The sequence below is a fragment of the Gadus macrocephalus genome, chromosome 13 (assembly GCF_031168955.1).
Source record: "Gadus macrocephalus chromosome 13, ASM3116895v1".
NCBI lineage: Eukaryota > Metazoa > Chordata > Actinopteri > Gadiformes > Gadidae > Gadus > Gadus macrocephalus.
In genome coordinates, this window is record NC_082394.1 from 20,093,746 (window position 1) to 20,112,279 (window position 18,534).

At 46.5% G+C, this 18,534-nt stretch overlaps 2 protein-coding genes across 3 annotated transcripts; one reads left to right on the forward strand and one right to left on the reverse strand.

Moving 5' to 3' along the window:
• Positions 1-13: 13 nt before the first annotated feature.
• On the forward strand, positions 14-2,549 carry gpr37l1a (G protein-coupled receptor 37 like 1a). Its single transcript, XM_060068675.1, has 2 exons — positions 14-891; positions 1,152-2,549. The coding sequence occupies exons 1-2, from the start codon at positions 214-216 to the stop codon at positions 2,202-2,204; spliced, it is 1,731 nt and encodes a 576-aa protein (XP_059924658.1). The 5' UTR covers positions 14-213; the 3' UTR covers positions 2,205-2,549.
• A 3,839-nt stretch (positions 2,550-6,388) lies between these two features.
• c13h6orf89 (chromosome 13 C6orf89 homolog) lies at positions 6,389-13,493 on the reverse strand. Of its 2 annotated transcripts, XM_060069479.1 has the most exons (7): positions 12,945-13,493; positions 12,414-12,579; positions 12,019-12,167; positions 11,333-11,481; positions 10,535-10,670; positions 7,949-8,072; positions 6,389-7,713 (listed from the first exon to the last, which is right to left on the reverse strand). In XM_060069479.1, exons 1-7 carry the CDS (start codon positions 13,131-13,133, stop codon positions 7,631-7,633), a joined length of 996 nt encoding a protein of 331 aa, XP_059925462.1. In that variant the 5' UTR covers positions 13,134-13,493; the 3' UTR covers positions 6,389-7,630. The 2 variants fall into 2 exon arrangements, with proteins under 2 accessions (XP_059925462.1, XP_059925463.1); XM_060069480.1 differs by lacking the exon at positions 7,949-8,072 and having other exon boundaries at positions 12,945-13,490.
• Between the last annotated feature and the right edge of the window lie 5,041 nt (positions 13,494-18,534).

Sequence of the window (18,534 nt, forward strand, 5' to 3'; positions counted from 1 at the left end):
CACCATCCCGAGCCAGGCGTCACATGGACGCTCTTCAAATAGAAGAGGAACGAGGACCACGGACACTTGTGAGGAACTTCCACACCGAGAGAACTCATCTACTGGTTATGTCCGGAGCCAGAAATGGCCTAATGTGTGCTGTGCCGGAGGTCGTTGGGAAACATAGACTGATATTCTGAGACAACTGTTGTTTGGATAGTCGGAGAAGAAGTTATGGAGTTCAACTTGAGTTTGTTTCTCTTGCTCGTAGTCCTGACCAGTGGAACCGGGTCCCTCGGGGTCTCGGCGGACTCTGTGCACGAGGAAGGAAGAAAACAATCCTATTTAACTTCAAGTCAAATAGGTCAAGTCAAGTTTGCGGATGAGACCATCTCGGCTGATTCCTTCTCGAAGCAAGTCCCCCGGAGAAGACCCGTCCGAGGAGCAAAGGACGGGGTCTTTAAAAAGCGTGAACCACCTGTCCTCAATAACTACAGACAGGCGAGACCTTCCGACCCCCACGGTTATTTCACCACCCCTCAGGGTCCCCCTCACGGTCCGCTTCACGGCCCGCCTCACGGTCCACCTCAAGACTCCAGAAACTCCTCTATCAGTGAGACGGTGGTGACCCAGAACCGCCTGTACCCCGTCACCGAGCGCTCCTACGGGGCCTACGCCGTGATGCTGCTGGCCCTCGTCCTCTTCGCGGTGGGCATCGTGGGAAACCTGACCTTGATGTGCACCGTGTGGCACAATTACTACCTGAAAACGACGTGGAACAGCATCCTGGCAAGCCTGGCCCTGTGGGACTTCGTGGTGCTGTTCTTCTGCCTGCCTGTGGTGGTGTTCAACGAGCTCACCACCACCCGGCTGATGGGGGACCTGTCCTGTCGCATCGTCCCCTATCTGGAGGTGAATAGTATTAACAGTGTTTTTATGTATAGTCGACAGAGAAAAAAGTTTGTGTAGTTTTTCAGAGTTATTATTATAATTGAGACCTAATAATGCACAGCTCTTTGTTTTAAGTGTGATTGTTTTATTTGAAACGCATTCCCAATATTTCCGCTTGACCCATTGGAGCTTCAGTGTCAATGCAGTGGTGTGACCTGCCTCCCTTCATCGCCTCGTTCTTATGTCTGCCCCCCCCCACCCCCCTCGCTCTCCTCCTCCAGGTCACCTCCCTGGGCGTGGCAACCTTCAGCCTGTGTGCCCTGAGCATCGACCGGTTCTACGCCACCACCAACCCCAGGAGGCTCCAGACGTCTGAGGTGGAGCCCTGTCAGTCCATCCTGGCCAAGCTGTCCGTCATCTGGGTGGGCTCCATGGTGCTGGCCACCCCTGAGCTGCTGCTGTGGCAGCTCACTCAGGAACACATCCCCGGCTCAGCGGCTGCACCCTACAATGGCCCCTCCAGCTCGGACCCTCAGGACACCCCCACCTCCGCGGCCGCCAAACTGCAGAGCAGCGCTTTCTTGGTGGACATGTGTGTCCGCCTGCCCTCCACGGAGCTCCCCGAGACCCTGTACTCCCTGGTGCTGACCTACCACGAGGCCCGCATGTGGTGGTACTTTGGCTGCTACTTCTGCCTGCCGCTGCTCTTCACCCTAGGCTGCACCCTGGTGACGCGCCGCATCGCCGCGCAGCAGCAGCAGCAGCCCTCCCCGGGGGGCCGGGCGCCCGGGGAGCGCTCCCTCACGCCCTGCTCCGGCTCCTCGTCCTCCTCCCTTAAGACTCGCCAGCACCTGAGACGGGAGCGGAGGCACGCGTCGGCGGTGACGGCCTTCGCCGTGGTGTACGCCGTGTGCAACCTGCCGGAGAACGCCTGTAACATCACCCTGGCCTACGCCCCCGTCCCCATGAGCCCGGCCCCCAGGGCCCTGCTGGAGCTGGTGGGCCAGCTCCTCCTGTTCGTCCGCAGCGCCGTCACGCCAGTGCTGCTGCTGTGTCTGTGCGGCCCGCTGGGCCAGGCCTTCGTCAACTGCTGTTGCTGCTGCTGTGAGGAGTGCCTCAACGACGGGGCCGCCTCCTCGCCGCCCCTCCCCCCAGCCGCCGTCCCCGCTCATCGCCCCCTCTCCTCGCCCTCGCCCTCCTCCCTGGGCTCCACACCGTCCTCCAATAAGGACCTGGACATGCCATTGCTGACCCCCCTCTCAGAGAAGCAGGAAGCCCCCTGCAAGAGGAAGATGGAGAGCCCCCCCGCGGTGGCCAAGGTGACCTCCTGCTAACCGCCTTGTTCCAGCGCTCACCAGAACGGGACTCCTTCGTCTCCCTCCTCCCTCCGACGTGTTACACTCAGTACAAAAGATGTGAAATTATTTGGTGTGTTTTTTATTCTATTCTGTATATTCTGTATTTTCTTCTGAGAGAATGAAGAGTGGCTGAGATATACTTCAAGCCAGTAAGGTGATCTCTGCGTTTGAATCCTTTAACTTGTTGAATGAAACAAGGGTTTTCTTTTTTATTATTCCGATTATTTTTGATAAGTCGTTGACAGATGTCCAGTGAGTCCTCAGCTCCTAACTGTAGTATGTACTGTATCTGGAACAGAAATAAACAAGCTGTCTATTGGTTCTCTGTGTCTGAGATCCTTTGCTGCTGCAAATATCACTACCTAATACTAAAAGACCAAATTAGTTTATGATTCCATATCCCCAGCCTGGTCTTCTCAGTGCAGGTTGTGATGCAGTTCATCACAACTAGGACCAGTATTGAATCAGCGACATGGCGACACCAGGCAGGGCCACATCCCTTTAAAGAGGATGTGTTCAGAGATGAAAGTTCACGCTTTCGTAAATGTTTGTTATTATTAAACCACTCAGCGCTTCTTCGTCCTGTTGCAAAGAAAAGGATACGGTATGAAATTGACAAATACAATATCCACTAAAAGTCTCCCTGAAGATATGAACAAGGACGTCTGCATGAAAAGATGCCAAGCAAACCCTTAGGCCTGGACTACTCCTGCATAGTCCAGGTGTACCAGACAGATCCCCCCCCCCCCCTGCCTCTGGCGTCAGACTGAGATATCAGACCTGCATCCAGTGTTGAGATCACTGATGTATGCCGAAGAATTGAGCACAGAATATAAGGCTACTAATTGTATAACAATTTAGGACCAAAATTTCATATAATTAATGAAATATAATTTCATGAATTGGAAACATTAATAAACGTTCAACCTTAAATGTATGAATGGATTGATATTCATCAACTCTTCCACACATTATAGATACTTTTAATGATTAATATTCTAGCCTTCTTTCTTTAAATAAAAATCACATACAATCTTAATATCTATGAGAGATTGCCAGTCACTTTATAATTCCACAGACATAGTTTCTAGGGGCAGAAAGGGAAGATTCAACCATACATACATACTGACCAGCAGGGCGGTATGATGATAGTTCCTGCCCTATGAGTTGGACAGTGGCTCTGTGAGTAGAAATAGTTGTCCTCCTACTTAGATTAGCCTTTTCCTAGCCAAAGAAAGGGAAAGCCAGACCGCAATAAGGTTTGCATTGTTCACATCTCCCCTCCCTCAGCCCTCTCTTTGCATATCAATAGCTGTCCACCCAAGAGCGTTGCTAAGATACAATCCCTGTAGAGCCATGGAAGAAGCGGGCTGTCTGGTGTGGGAATGGTTCCCTGACAGGCGGTATCAACATGGAGCACAATACTACTGAGGCCCACACACCTCTTCCTGCTCCCGTGAGCCTGCACTTGGCCTGTTGGAAAGTATTCTTGGTGCACAGAAAGTGGAGCTATGAACTCCCTCTCCATTATCACGGCTTCAGCCCGTGCGACCAAAACAAACCCTTGGCGGGCCTCCCTACAAAATCATAGGACAATAAGGGGTCCTTATGGTTGCCTTGACAACTCTGGGCGGGGGGAAGGCTGGGCAGCGGGGCAGTGCATGGTTGTTTATCGGTCTTTGTAGCATCAGATTTATTATAAATTTAATATTTAATATTACATAGGCCTGCCTATTCATGTTTGAAGTTACTTTGTAACTTTAATATCCTGTTGTCATAAGTCAATTATTTAGCATATCAAGATCAGCACGAATTTTCGATTACGATTAAGGTGGGTTGAGTTTTTTTTTATAATCTTCTTATAAAGGGACTTCATTTTGGCTATGGGAATTTTGTGTTGTTTGGGGAGGAAATTTTATGCAACTTTATTATTTGAAATGTGAGAGAAGTAGTGACATTGTTGTGGCTTGAGGCACATTGTTAATACTTTCCAATAGAATACATGAATAATACTAAACTGCTCTATATTTTCCGCACATGACACAGCCCTCAAAAAAAGAGATTTAACTGCTATTCAAAAGAGATAGGAGAGTCCTAAAGAGAAGAGAGCAGGAGCATGTTTTTAAACTAAACCCTAGATCCCGCCTTCCCACGGTTTCTCTGCCATTGAGAAGCATCTGTGATGGACATGCGTGATGGAGTCCCGAAACCAATCAGGGAAAAGATGCCCTTATTCGGAACCGAAGGCAGTCCCAGATCTACAGAGGCTCATAGAGGCAGTCTCAGATCTACAGTGGCTCGTAGAGGCAGTCTCAGATCTATAGCGGCTCAAAGAGGCAGTCTCAGATCTATAGTGACTCATAGAGGCAGTCTCAGATCTATAGTTGTTTATTCAGAGGCAGGCTCGGATCTATAGTGGCTCGTAGAGGCACTCTCAGATCTTTAGTGGCTCATAGAGGCAGTCTCAGATCTACAGTGGCTCATAGATGCAGTCTCAGATCTTTAGTGGCTCATAGAGGCAGTCTCAGATCTATAGTGCTTTATAGAGACGGTCTTAGATCTATAGAGGCCCACAGAGGCAGTCTCAAATCTGTAGCGGCTCATACAGAGACAGTCAACCATGTTCCCACAGAACATGTTACCAACAAACTGATAGGCTTTCATTTTTAATAAATGACAATCAAATAATAGCTCTGTAGTAGTCTATACCTTTTTCTTCACCAAAAAATCGAAAGATCTAGTTTGACATCTGAAGATTGTGGGAGATGATCTGGTCCTCATGTTGTGGTGGTGATTAGCAGGACAGGCTGGTTGAAGGCCACGTGTTAGGCTCTTTAATTGCCAGCTATAGAACCAATTGGCATACGTTTCATCAGTTGCCAGCTCATTCAATGGGACAGAAGGGGGAACTGAACCGGATCACCACTCAGCTGGGGAGGGATGGAGCCGTGTTGGATGTTCTGGTCGCACAGCCAAGACCAGGAACAGTTCTGTCTGGCTGTTGTTGACTCTTTAAAGACACGGAAAACACCAACAAAGCCTGCAAAATAACCCAGTGTGTCGCTTCCTCTCTTGAATAAACATTTGTTTTACTCAACATTAACAAGCAGAGCCAAGAAATGCCCTGTCGATTGGGTTCCTGAGGGGCCACTGAACCAACAAGGAGCCAAGAACCAGCAGTAGCCTCATGCTTCAGAGCCGTCTCTCTCTGCCCTCCACTGGGGGGTTGCAGGCCTTGGCGTGTGAGTCACCCTAACAATGCAGTTACAAGTCTTAAAGAGAGCAGTGTGGTGGCAACGTTTTGAACCCGACATATAAAAAGCAAGTTATCGCCCTCTGTTGGTTAAAGAACAGATTGAGAAAGGCAATTTTAATACTGCATCACTTTGAGATGAGATGCCGCCTCGTGTTGAAAACATACACGGTTTAACAGCCCTGAGGGGTATTCCATCAACCAAGCTAAAGGCAAATCCGGGGTTATTTCGCTTAGCCTCGCTACTTTCAGCTAGAGTTGCGTTCCATTTACCTGATTTATGGGAATCCGCTAAGTAACCATGGCAACTCATCCGACCTAACTAACTGGTCGGTAGCAGGCTAACTGTCAGGCTTACTTGAGCGGTAAGCCTGGATTACGCTCGCTCACGAGATATGTATTGCACGCGCTCAATATGTACGACTTTCAATTAAAATATGTTACGCTTAATCCTACTTATGCATTCAACAGATCGTAATTTTTTTGCCAGATAGCCCTCCTGTATTTATTAATGGTTACGGTGTTCCCTTTTTGAGTTATATAACGATATATACAACGATATATACAACGATAACGTAAGCCGGCCTTGAACAAACCTGATCGAGGCGCGGCTGAACTGCGTTGATGGGATGGCTTTAGCCTCAAGTGGAAGTTGGCTTTAGTTCTAACCGGGGTTAATCAACTAAGCGCCGCGTTCGTTAGCGACTTTGATGGAATGCCCCTCGGCCGGGTGTGCTCACAAAACACAAAAGTGATGATAATTTATGACAAACATGGCAGTTCAATGACAGCTGAGCCACACAAATAGATTTGATCTGTTAGTGCAGCACTTTACAGGTCATTGAATGACCTGTAACACTTTACACAATTACTTTATCCAAAGGGAAAGACAATCAACACAATTGCCTTTAGTTATAATTTTCTTATTTATTTTGATTATATTGACATTAATGCTGACAGATTGGCTACTCAAAATTTTAATTAACCTCATTGACAATTTACTCATCTTACACACCAAAGCAATATTTTTTTCAAGAAACACATATAAGGAACCAACTACCTTCATATACACACACTCACACCCATACACCCAGTTTGATGGCCAGTAGTGCTAGGATCAGATCCTGGTATGTCGACATGTGTTGTAATGTGTTACAATGTGCGGATCAGGTTGTAAAGGCCATTTATTGTTTTGAAGGCAGTTTTCATCTCAATATCAGAGCTGGAAGGAACCCAAACCCCCCCCTCCCCCCAAGCTAGGTGGGCTGTCCCGAGGCGTCTGCAGACGGCCAAGTGTGTGCTGAGGAACAGGAAGGACAGAGCACTAGGGTGGCACAACCATGTACAAAAGCAAAAAGGGGACCCATGATAAAACCATTCTCATTGTTCGCTTGCCTTAGAGAGGATCCTTTGTAGTAAACACATGTTTGTTAGTGTGGAGGTGACAGCGTAAGAATCCCGTTCTTGTCTCTGATACCAATTAATAATGTCCCATGTGCCACTGGCCAGTGTTCAACTGCAGCAGGGCGCCAGCAGCTCATATTGCCGTGGATATCCATGTTCTTCCCTGTCGTGACCGCCAAAATAAAATAAGCCTTAAATCGGGGGGTTTCCTGTACCGCAGACCTGTGTTTGTTACATCTGATCAGGAGAAAAGGTTAGTTTGGTATGGGAACAAATCTAGCACGCTTCAGAAATAATTAACTATCTGTGTGTATTTTACAGTTGAAAGCGCCTAAAAGTAACCCTAACCTCACAGGTTGAGACCTCATCCTGGGCTATATGGCGTGTGTCATTAACCACGGACAGTTGTTCCCTCTTCAAGGCACACCTATGCTTACTAGGACCTGCTCTGTGTTTGGGTTAAATGACCGCATCTCACTGTATGCTCCCCACACAAACCATTCAAAGCTTTATTTAAACATCAAAGCACATATCTAATTTCTGTGCTCGGGTAATGTCCTGAATTAAAATTATTATTTACAATTATATACAATCACATGTTCAAAATATATTTTGAACGTACTTTTTGGAACAGTGAAGTGCTTATGATGAACAAAGGTCTGAAGAAAACATCACAGATTGAATAGTAGGGTCGGTGAGAGAGCTTCAGTATGAAAGCCTGGGAGACGCCCCCTGGACGCACACCTTAGAAAGCAGAACCATCACAGACTATGTTCTGTCCGCTCCCTGGAAAGAGCTCCATCTGCCAGTAGCGTGGATCAGCATACACTAGACGGAGGAAGGGGAGACAAGCGACACTTCAGAGAGGCTTTCTGTGCAAACCAGGACTAATTAACTCAAATTAATGTTGTTTGGCATCAGATATGACGTTGCCTCTGAGGTTACCTATCGTTACTGTTGAAGATAGCTTGGCAATAACTAAAACATAGCAAGAAATAACCCCAGCCTTGACATGGGGAACCACGAGAGAGAGAGAGAGGGCTCCAGGGGTAGGAGGACTGACCGATGTTCCCAGGCTGGAGCCAGACGTGGAATGAGCCGCAGTGTTTCCTACAGCGATGCACTGGGAGCACGCGTAGAGACGGCAGCCCCTCTCCCACCACCAGCCACCCCAGCACCCCGACCCCCTGAACACAGAGGGGACCACATGGTTCAGAGACCAAGGGGATGAGGGGGTCTAATTAAACATGGCTCCTTAACAGAAACACCTCCTTCCTATACCCCAGGTATTTTTCAGCGCTCTGAGTCACATGCTGAAATGGTGCAGCTAAGCTAGGTGGCCTACGTGGGCTTCGATGGTAAGCTAGAGACCCACATGTATAGGCCCGCTGCTACTCACAGAGCTATCTACCCTTTGAGCGACCGAAACTCGGTTTTACCTGATATTGATGTTCCTCTCCTAATTTTCAAACCGCTTATCCGGGTGGCAGGTTATATTTTATATGTAACCCAGTGGCGGCTGGTGTTTTCTTTAAAGTGAGGGAGGAAGGATTGCGCGCTTGGTTGCCATTGGTCTGCTTGCACTGTTAGTGGCGTATGGTGGCATAACTATGTGAGACTCAAGTTGTATCAGGGTGTTTTTTATTTATGTTTATTTTCAGCTACAATTGTTTGTAGCTGAAGACCATGATGCCAAAAGTGATGCCATTTAAAAAGGCATCATGCTCTGAATCATTCACTAACATCCTTTCCACAATATCAAACAGAACGGTCAAACAATTAAAAGAACAACAAGAACATTATTTCACAACAATTTACATAGGCTGTAAGCCTAACATTGTTTGAGGCAAATGTGGATGTTAATGGATGTTTCAGAATGTTGGTCATGGTGTAAAGCCAATTAAGCTTGAGGGACTTTATAGATCATTGTCAATCCTCCTCGCGGGCTCCGCGGGCGAGCTGCCCGGCCGTCTATTCACGAATAGGCTGGAGCTAGGGCTGTACGGTACAAACGGTATAGACCGTACACCGGTGTGAATTTGCGCTACGGTATGGATTTTGACGTTACCGCGTGACCGGTAGACAGTGTTGTGTGTAACGCGTTACAAAGTAAGTAACACGTTAACACAGTAACATTACTACCTTTTCATGTGAAAGGTAGAGTTACACGCAACTATTGAAAAAATATGGTAACGAAACGTAGTTCCTCTTTCATTCTGCGTAACGTTACTTTTCCCAGGGATAGATTTGACAGCGATACTGCCTTCTCAGGCAGTATGCTATTGCGTGAGCAGGCAGGCTTGAGGCAAGCACGCCTGCCTGCTTGCGCATTAGTCCCTTAACAAGCTCTCATTCTACACCGTACGAGACAGACGCTGGTAGCGTGAAACTGCCTCTGCATCTCTTCCACAGACATCGCTTCCGCAGGTATCATCCAAAGCCAGTCCTCACGACCAAAAAAGCCAGCAGTGGAACGAGATAACAAACGGCAGCGGGCTCCAAAGCCCGGCCGCGAGCTACAAGAACGCCAATGTAAGCAAACAGAGCCGCAGTGTAACGCACCGAACAGTAGGGCACCGCCCGGTGGAAACGAGGCATACGACTGGGCAGGTTCGTTGGTTCTCGGAGCCTAGACTTGAGGGGATAACCCCTCCCTGCTCCACAACCAGGGCTCCTGCTTATCGGTTCATAGCGCAGCCAGGGCTCCAGCTAGGGCTGTACGGTATGGACTAAAATGTATATCACGGTATGATTTGAGACGGTAACGGTATTATATCACGGTATGTTAATTGTATCTTCTAATTTCGATATAAATGCTTCTAAAGGGTAAAATATTAGTAAGGCAGCCAAAATCTTTTCTCAAGTTACTCTCCGAAAGACACTGATGTTTAATAGTATGGATTTCTTTCTCCACTTGCTCGCGGACCTTGCCGTATAGTTTTGGCATCTCAATTTGGCTGGGCAGGTAACGCGTTCTTGGGATTGAGTGTTTTGACCATCTCTTTCAAGACCTTTCTATCGACATTTTGAAAAGGAACCATGCCCTTACACAGGTAAACAGTGACGGCGTTTGTTATCTTGTTACACCGCTGGCCTCTGTGGTCGTGAGGACTGGCTTTGGAAAATGCCTGTGGAAGCAATGTCTGTGGATGAGATGCAGAGACAGTTTCACGCTACCAGCGTCTGTCTCATACGGTGTGGAATGAGAGCTTGTGAAGGGACTAATGCGCAAGCACGCAGGTGCGCTTGCCTCACGCCTGCCTGCTCGCACAATAGCATACTGCCTGAGAAGGCAGTATGGCTGTCAAATCTGTCCCTGGGAAAAGTAACATTGCCAGAATTGAAAAAGGAACTAAGTTTCATTACCATATTTTTTTCAGTAGTTGCGCATAACTTTTTTTCATGAAAAAGTAGTTATGTTACTGTATTAACGATTTACTTACTTTGTAACGCGTTACACACAACACTGTCTACCGGTCACAACAATATAACGTCAATGTTGTACTTATAGTATAGACTCTACTACAGTATAAGGAACTACCTTCTGGGCAAGGAGGACTTCATTTATTCATAGATTAATATTTGGTATATTTTTTGCTAGGTTGTACCACAGGTTTTTCCCTTCCAACATGTCGGCCCCAAAGCTCACCCTGCTCTGAGAGTTGGGGCTGTGGCTGACCAGGCAGCGTTGCAGAGTAGTGCCCGCACTGTCCAGCAGGGGGCAGAGCTCTGCCTTGGGGAACAACCAGCGCAGAACCTTCTCCCTGGTGGCATAGCTGAACCGCCTTCAGGGTCCGCAGGAGAAACAAGCCAGACATTGGTGATCAGAACATAAAACAAACACCCAAATTCTTACTCCAACATGCTGTAGATACGAGTTGAATGTTGTGAGGGAGAAGAGAGAAAGATTGTGAAAATAACATAAAATCCCTCCCCGATTCCTCCATCCCTTAATTTCTCCACCATTGCATAGCAATCTCACTTGACAGGCAACAAGGATTCCCTGAGACCTATCAGGTGTGCGATGCCCTGATTGCTCGGAGGGAGCTGGGAGCGGTCTAAGATCTGATAGTCTCATACAGAGGCAGGCACAGTGACCAGCAGCACACTAACAATAACAATAATACATTTCATTCATACTGGTTTTCTAGACACTCCAATGCTTTATAATGGTAATGATTAAGCATCAAATCTAAGAAATATTTGAGTTGGTTAAACATAAAATAATTAATTAATATCATATTATGAATTAATATTAATGGTTATTATAATATTTCACATTTGCCACTTTAGAAACATGAACGAGTTTCAGATCACTGTCATGTTAGATTATGGCCTGTTCTCAGGCAGAGAACAGTGTTGGATAAATGATAGGAAGATGGAGAGACAGAGACCAGAGCAGTGTTGTAAACATTATATGAAGATGGAGACAGTGAGAAAGAGAGACCAGAGCAGGGTGAAGTTGGCCGGGCCCTGGGGGAAGCCGTCCTCGGTGGTGTGGGCGCCGTCCTCCTCCAGCAGGACAGACATGGACTCAGAGTGGGCCGAGTAGAGCTCCTCCAGCTGCTCCCGCTGCAGGCTCAGGGACGGCCCGCCCTGGCAGACCAGCGAGGGGGAGAGACCACAAGAGGGTTGGCTGGTTGCCATGTCCCCAATGCACGTGTGGGATTGTTTGAAAAGCAGCCGAGTGAATGGGTTAAGTTCTTCACACATTAAGTCAAGCTAGGCCATCTGGAGAAACCAGCTCGTCATTTTGTTTTTGAGAGCATCCAACAGCAAAAGCCCCGCCCCTTCCTTCAGGCCTCCCTCCAAAGCCACTAAACATGTTACTAGTTGCTAGGTTTAGCATTAGTTCTGCCTAGTGTGGAAGCCATGTGGAAGACTCTGGTTATGCGCTAGCAGTCATTATCAGAGCACGCAAAGGTAGCCGAGGAGAAATGAAGACAGACAAGTAGGCCATCCAATAATTTAATGGAATCATTGGACAGGCTTAAATTCTTGCAGGATTTCCAGCATTACATACCTTAACAACAAATTGACTAAAATCAATAACACCAAACACCTTTTCCCAATCAATGGGGAATGTTGACTCTAGATGGACCTGAAGCCGACATGCTTGGTGTGGTTGTTTACCTTGAGTAGGACCAGCTGCGGGCCCCTGCGTAACGCAACCGTCTCCTTTAGGGTCTCTGGGACCTCCAGCACAGAGGAGATCTCCGAGCAGGCCGAGCAGTTGACGAGGTTCTGTCGCAGTGTCCCAGCACTCCACCACTCATGGAAACCTCCAATGGAAGAGGAGGACACAACAGTTTCAGGCTCCTACTTGAAATGTGTTCATGTTGCAACCACAAGCCTACTTTTACACTGTGTCTGACAACGTTTTAGAAAAAGGTTTATAGAACGACATTCAACCGCCTTTTGCTGCCCTTTATTGGAATAAAGATACACATATGCCTTTCAAACTTAACTTGATAACATGAAACATCACAACATCTATCCAACGGGTCGATTACAGAAGAGCTGCACACCTTGGAGGTTGTACTTCTTGGCAATGGGCAGAGACAACAAGCGGACGTGGCTGAGCGGTGATGACCAGTTGCTGCAGCCCAGGGAGGCAAGCCCCAGCTGAGGGTCGCTCTGAGGGTAGGTGAAGGCCAGCACCACCAGCAGAAGAAACCCCACCGCCACAATGAACTGGAGAGGACAGAGCAGTTAAACAGGGTTGAGAAGCACATGCAGGCTGCTTCCTCCTGGCTGTAGAAGTGTCGTAATGAAGGTTTACCGCCTGCTTCTTCCTGCAGTACATTTCAGCAGTTGTTTTAGAAGGCAAGAACTTAAGTTATAAATAACCCTTAAAAAACGACATAGAGACAGGGCTGATCCATAAGTATCAAGTTCAATCAGCTCAGCAGGTGTGGCTGCTGCTGATAATACTGTAACTGAAGACAATATATCTCTGAAATATTTATACATACGTATATATTGTAGATAGAGCATCACTTTGTCCATCAGTGTCAATCAGCAGACTAACAAGCCTTCTACAACAATATGAAGCAAACCTTCAGGGTGGCTCGCAGGACCGGGAATTGGTGAGGGTCTCTCCTGGGCTCATTGGTCTCCAGGACCTGCTTGATGAACTTCTCGATCTCCCCCTCGGACATCCCGTAGCGGTAGCCGGACTGCCGGAGGATGTGGATGCTCTCCGACAGCTTGTCGTAGATGCAGGGCTCACTCCCCGCTGCGCCCATTGTGTCCCCTCTACTGCTTCTTACCAGTCATACTTCTACAAACACTGCTACTGAACACGTCCTCACCACTACATCCACTCCTTGAAGGATAATCTAACTAATGTTTACACAACGAACCTCGACCAAACATTGTGCTCCTAGAGGAACCAGCAGCGGTCTCATTCTCACTGGTTCATACCTCACCCTTTAGTCCTCTACAACCACCGCTTAGTGTGTGTCTAGTAACGTCTAGTGAACCGGACTTAACTTCACTTTACCTTCAACATTTACTACATTAAGCTACACTTGACCAAGTGTGTTTACGCAAGACGTCAACAATGTTAATTCTTCTTCTTCTTCTGATCACACTGCTTCCTGAAAACCTGGACACTACCGCCCTCTCCCGGACACTTATTAATATAAAATTGTACTTTATTTATATAGCGCCTTTCGTGCAAAACTGCAATACAAGGTGCTTAACAATACAATAATAAATAAATGATTAAATGGATACCAATAGGTATGTCTTGGAGCCAAATAGGTATGTCTTAAAGGCACCCAGTGCAACTTTCGAGGCTTAAAAATAAACATTCAATTTCTAGTCTTTTTTACACGTAGTAAGTTTCAATAACTCCATACCATTACATACCGACATTTAAGCAGCAAAGATGAGACGTCGTTGTGTGGTGAGAACTGATACATAATCGATAACAACAACAATGCCGCCATTTTCTTTATTTTTTGTAACCTACAATAAATAAAGCAGGCTTCCAGTCAATGGAAAAATGGCTTCTCCCCACCGGCGATTGTTGTTGTTTACGATTTTCTATCAGTTCTCACCACACAACGACGTCTCATCTTGGCTCCTTGAATGTCGATATGTAATGGTATGGAGTTATTGAAACTTACTACGTGTAAAAAAGACTAGAAATTGAATGTTTATTTTTCATTGAATGTTTACATAAAGTTGCACTGGGTGCCTTTAAGGTTTATTTTAAAGGTGTCTATGGTCCTCCTTCCAGAGGACCAGACACGAAGGCATGCCTACCCATATAGGCCTATATATATATATTAATATAGCTTAATATCTATGTGCCTACCTATCGAGTGGCGAAGTCACGCCCCTTCCATTAGAGCCCACGGGACCTATGAGATCGTAAAATATGAATGAGTTTCAATGGAGAGAAAGTAATTATTTTCTGGTCCCAGTCTTTATATGCCCCGGATTACACATATGTTGTTTGTGGATTTAAATTATACTTTTTCATGCCAAGAGTTTGGCATGAAACAAGTATTTAGTCCCCAATCCATTGAGTGTTATGGACACCAATAAAATGATTTTAAAATATATTCGACTAGAACTGACGGGCAGCCAATGAAGGGACTTTAGGACAGGTGAGATGTGGGCACTACCGCCCTCTACTGGTCTGGGCAGGTAGTGTCGTCAGCTGTAGGTGACGCAACCACGCCCCGTGCCCACTACCTCCGTCCGTTGCGTGATCCCCATTGACTTGAATGGAGACGGACGCGCAATGCATTGTGGATCCGTCCGTTCCGTTGGAGCCTTCGGCTCAGTCAAGAAGTTGAAAAATGTTCAACTTTTTCGGCAGCGACGGATCCGTCATCCAACCAGATCGCGTATGCAAATTTAAGCACTGTGACGCGCAGTACCGCGGGAAGTAGGGGTGCTGGGGGTGCTGTCTGAGGCCCTGTCTTATCACAGAAAACGATTATTTCTAAAAACTCCGGCCAAAGTGGAGATTTCTGAAAACGCCGGTTATGTGTTGTCGTGTCAACGAGGAGAAACGGGATTTTAGGTTCTGAAGCGTCACATTATGCACCAGGAAATGCTTAACGTCATGTGAGTGCCCGCTGTACCGTATTGGTCCGAATATAAACACAAACCCCATTGTAAGACGACCTATATTTGGAAAAAAGATTTGAAGACCAGATCTTGTTTTTATAAATAAATAAATTGTATTCATTGAAATAATATACGAAAATAAAAAGGCATAGAATAAAACACTGCATTGCCACTAAACAGTAGTGCAAATAGGCCGTACTAATGTGTACACCAAAGACTATTCCTGACACTCCTCTGCCCCGCTGTGTTCGCTCTGGCTGTGGTCGCTCCGCACTGTTTCTGCTGTCCAAGGCATTTTGAGACGCAGCATTTATTGAATGCTCATATGACCTAGTGCTGAAAAAAAGTTATATGAAAAAGTGTGAGGGGAGCGGTGGTGCGCTAAACTTGTTCTGTGAGCAGCTGGATGTGAACCATGGTGTGAACATAACGATCGATTTTCGACTGTGCGCGCATGCACTGGTGTAATTGAGCTGCGCTGCTATATCTTTTTTATCAATGTAGCGAGTTGCGAGTCTAGTGCAGGCTGAGTTTTTTTTTCCAGCACCCCCTGCTGAGAATACGTTCCCGCGGCTATGGTCACCATAGCCGCGACTCGGGCTCTGACGATACTGGAAAGCGGGAAAGCGGGAAAGCGGGAAAGCGGGTCATCTTGCATCGCAACAAGCAGGAAGTAGCGGGAAGAACCCGGCGAAGCGATTTGATTGGCTGAGGTAGTGGGCACGAGGCGTACGCCCCGTGCCCACTACCTCCTTCAGTCAACGGAGGTGGGAAGGCGTTGCTGACTGATGGGGGAGTAGTCTTTGCAGAGGCATCCGTCAGCCAATCAAATCGCTTCGCCGGGTTCTTCCCGCTACTTCCTGCTTGTTGCGATGCAAGATGACCCGCTTTCCCGCTTTCCCGCTTTCCAGTATCGTCAGAGCCCGAGTCGCGTCACCATAGCCGCGGGAACGTATTCTCAGCAGGGGGTGCTGGAAAAAAAAACTCAGCCTGCACTAGACTCGCAACTCGCTACATTGATAAAAAAGATATAGCAGCGCAGCTCAATTACACCAGTGCATGCGCGCACAGTCGAAAATCGATCGTTGTGTTCACACCATGGTTCACATCCAGCTGCTCACAGAACAAGTTTAGCGCACCACCGCTCCCCTCACACTTTTTCATATAACTTTTTTTCAGCACTAGGTCATATGAGCATTCAATAAATGCTGCGTCTCAAAATGCCTTGGACAGCAGAAACAGTGCGGAGCGACCACAGCCAGAGCGAACACAGCGGGGCAGAGGAGTGTCAGGAATAGTCTTTGGTGTAGGCCTACACATCAGTACGGCCTATTTGCACTACTGTTTAGTGGCAATGCAGTGTTTTATTCTATGCCTTTTTATTTTCGTATATTATTTCAATGAATACAATTTATTTATTTATAAAAACAAGATCTGGTCTTCAAATCTTTTTTCCAAATATAGGTCGTCTTACAATGGGGTTTGTGTTTATATTCGGACCAATACGGTACAGCGGGCGCTCACATGACGTTAAGCATTTCCTGGTGCATAATGTGACGCTTCAGAACCTAAAATCCCGTTTCTCCCCGTTGACACGACAACACATAACCAGCGTTTTCAGAAATCTCCACTTTGGCCGGAGTTTTTAGAAATAATCGTTTTCTGTGATAAGACAGGGCCTCAGACAGCACCCCCAGCACCCCTACTTCCCGCGGTACTGCGCGTCACAGTGCTTAAATTTGCATACGTGATCTGGTTGGATGACGGATCCGTCGCTGCCGAAAAAGTTGAAAATTGTTCAACTTCTTGACTGAGCCGAAGGCTCCAACGGTACGGACGGATCCACAATGTATTGCGCGTCCGTCCCCATTCAAGTCAATGGGGATCACGCAACGGATGGAGGTAGTGGGCACGGGGCGTAACGCGTCGTGCCCACTACCTCCTTCAGTCAACGGAGGTGGGAAGGCGTTGCTGACTGATGGGGGAGTAGTCTTTGCAGAGGCATCCGTCAGCCAATCAAATCGCTTCGCCGGGTTCTTCCCGCTACTTCCTGCTTGTTGCGATGCAAGATGACCCGCTTTCCCGCTTTCCAGTATCGTCAGAGCCCGAGTCGCGTCACAGTGCTTAAATTTGCAGACGCGATCTGATTGGATGACGGATCCGTCGCTGCCGAAAAAGTTGAACATTTTTCAACTTCTTGACTGAGCCGAAGGCTCTGTCACGTTAAAATTGTACCGGGGGCGAAAATTGTACCGGCCTACGTCATCGTTTGTTTACATCCTGACAACCTGCCCGGCAACAGACTACGCGATGCAGAAAACATGTTTCCAAACGACGAAAGATAGATAGCGATAACAATTGTTTTTACTTTATATTTGTATTGTATTTAATTGTTTAATCAAAACAATAAAAAAATTTGCCCGCGAAACGGCCGAACGCGTCAAATGACAAATGTTTTGCCCGCGAAACCGGCGATCGCGTCAAATGACGTAGGAAGGTTCTTGAAACATAATACAGATAACGGATCGCTAGATAACACTTGTTTTTACTTTATTTACTAGCTAAATTCGATTAAACAATTCAATACAATACAAATATAAAGTAAAAACAAGTTTGTCAGGATGTAAACAAACGATGACGTAGGCCGGTAAAATTTTAACGTGACAGCTCCAACGGAACGGACGGATCCACAATGCATTGCGCGTCCGTCTCCATTAAAGTCAATGGGGATCACGCAACGGACGGAGGTAGTGGGCACGGGGCTACGCTGGTTCAGGCAGGTGATGTCGCAATTACCAATGGGATAAAAACACTAGGTAACGGTAAACGAAGTTGGCGTCCAAAGTTTACTTTATTTTTTTGCAGCGACATTTCCAACGGGATATTACGTAGGCTCCTAAATCAAGCATTGGATGAGGAGCTTATTACTTGGATTGTATAGCTACATGCATTATCTTCACTAGAATAAGTCGTTAAAACAACATAGTCGAATTGTATATTTGATATCTTTTGCATTCCGTTCTTGTAAATAAAACGACTTCACCACAGCAATTCATCGTCACGCGTGTCTCGCTTTGCCGCCCCTTCGGATCACTGGTTTGTTCCCAGTGCTACCAGGAGGGGAACATATCCCTTCCCACCTTTGCTTTGACTCCTGTGAACTAGCATATTCAATTTAATGAACAATGCAACGATATAAGATAACTGTTGCAATTATGTGTGTCTGAGATTTTTGTTTGCATATATATTCCTTAAATTCAGGTAAACGCAAGAAAAGTCCACACATAGTAAAAAGGAGACATTAGAAAGAAGGGTAAAAAAAAAAAGGGAAAATGGTAAAATTAAATAAATAACCAAATAGATTGATAAATAAAATAAAGTATAAAACCATAAACACATTTGGCACCACAGGATAAAACTCCAACCAGAATAAACAAGTAAAATACTTAAATAAAAACGTGCATACATAAATAAATGCGAATAAGTGTTAAAAGGCAAGAAAGAGAAGCATCAAAGTAAAACACGTTCGACCCGTCGCCATGAAGGGAAACCCCAAGG

Coding starts and splice junctions, on each gene's coding strand:
- gpr37l1a (XM_060068675.1), top strand. CDS start 214: ATGGAGTTCAACTTGAGTTTGTTTCTCTTGCTCGTAGTCCTGACCAGT. Junction 892..1,151: donor GCATCGTCCCCTATCTGGAG/GTGAATAGTATT, acceptor CTCCTCCTCCAG/GTCACCTCCCTGGGCGTGGC.
- c13h6orf89 (XM_060069479.1), bottom strand. CDS start 13,133: ATGGGCGCAGCGGGGAGTGAGCCCTGCATCTACGACAAGCTGTCGGAG. Junction 11,482..12,018: donor CGCAGCTGGTCCTACTCAAG/GTAAACAACCAC, acceptor CTGGTCTGCCAG/GGCGGGCCGTCCCTGAGCCT. Junction 10,671..11,332: donor GCCAACTTCACCCTGCTCTG/GTCTCTCTTTCT, acceptor CGGACCCTGAAG/GCGGTTCAGCTATGCCACCA.